Here is a 685-nt window from a genome sequence, read left to right as displayed (position 1 = left end):
CATACAATGATAAACAACAGTCTCCTGATCTGGTAAGAAGATCCACAGTCTGTATGGAGCTTTTCTGAAGATCCTTGACTTACTTGGTGTTTTCTTTTAGGGCTGTTTAGGTGGATTCGCAGTCATTTCTATACAAAGAGATGACAAAGGTAGTTTTCTGTGTAAAATGATGCATTTTGTTATTTCTCAGGTTAACGTGGAAAAACGAACTTCAGAGAACAGAGATACAGATTCCGCCGAGCCAGGAGAACATGCCTTCCCGGTAAACTTGACTTAATTTGGGTGTATTTTTCTTCTTTCTTGCAGTCACAACAAATCCCCCCAAAAGCTACATCCTGAAAATCATATCTAAATCATCCTGTGACTCTTCTTCAAATTTCATTGTTTTTGATGCTCAGTAGCTGTAGTTGCCTGAGGTGGAGCTCGTTTGAACTTCTCCAGAAACAGTTTGGCAGTTTAGTCAAGTGGTCACCAACCTAGGGGTTGAGTCCCTCCAAAGAGTCACAAGACCTCTCTGGGCCTCAAAACAATTGACTAAATGAAACAATCGGAGCAGTTGAAAGAGGAAATGTCTCTTTGGTGTAACTGCCAACAAGTTACATCTGAGACATGACAGCGCAACTAGACACTGATGTTTTGTTACAGGTCAAAGGCCAAGAAGCTTGGAAATCACTGCTTTAATATT

The 685-nt window shown here is 40.7% G+C and overlaps 1 protein-coding gene across 1 annotated transcript in view; it reads left to right on the top strand.

Annotated features, from left to right (window-relative positions):
* The first annotated feature begins 12 nt into the window (after window positions 1–12).
* The window catches only part of LOC147818005 (uncharacterized), a 7,167-nt gene continuing 6,494 nt past the window's right edge, over window positions 13–685 (top strand). The window contains exon 1 of the mRNA XM_087179059.1: window positions 13–262. Within this exon, the coding sequence (XP_087035185.1) occupies window positions 167–262 (96 nt within the window). The 5' untranslated portion in view covers window positions 13–166. The remainder of the gene's footprint in view (window positions 263–685) is intronic.

The sequence above is a fragment of the Seriola lalandi genome, unplaced genomic scaffold, assembly GCF_002814215.2.
Source record: "Seriola lalandi dorsalis isolate HSWRI2012SDOR001 ecotype SW California unplaced genomic scaffold, Sedor1 jcf7180002054777, whole genome shotgun sequence".
Classification (NCBI taxonomy): domain Eukaryota; kingdom Metazoa; phylum Chordata; class Actinopteri; order Carangiformes; family Carangidae; genus Seriola; species Seriola lalandi.
The sequence above is the reverse complement of the archived record's forward strand: the minus strand, read 5'-3'. Positions and strand labels throughout refer to the sequence as shown.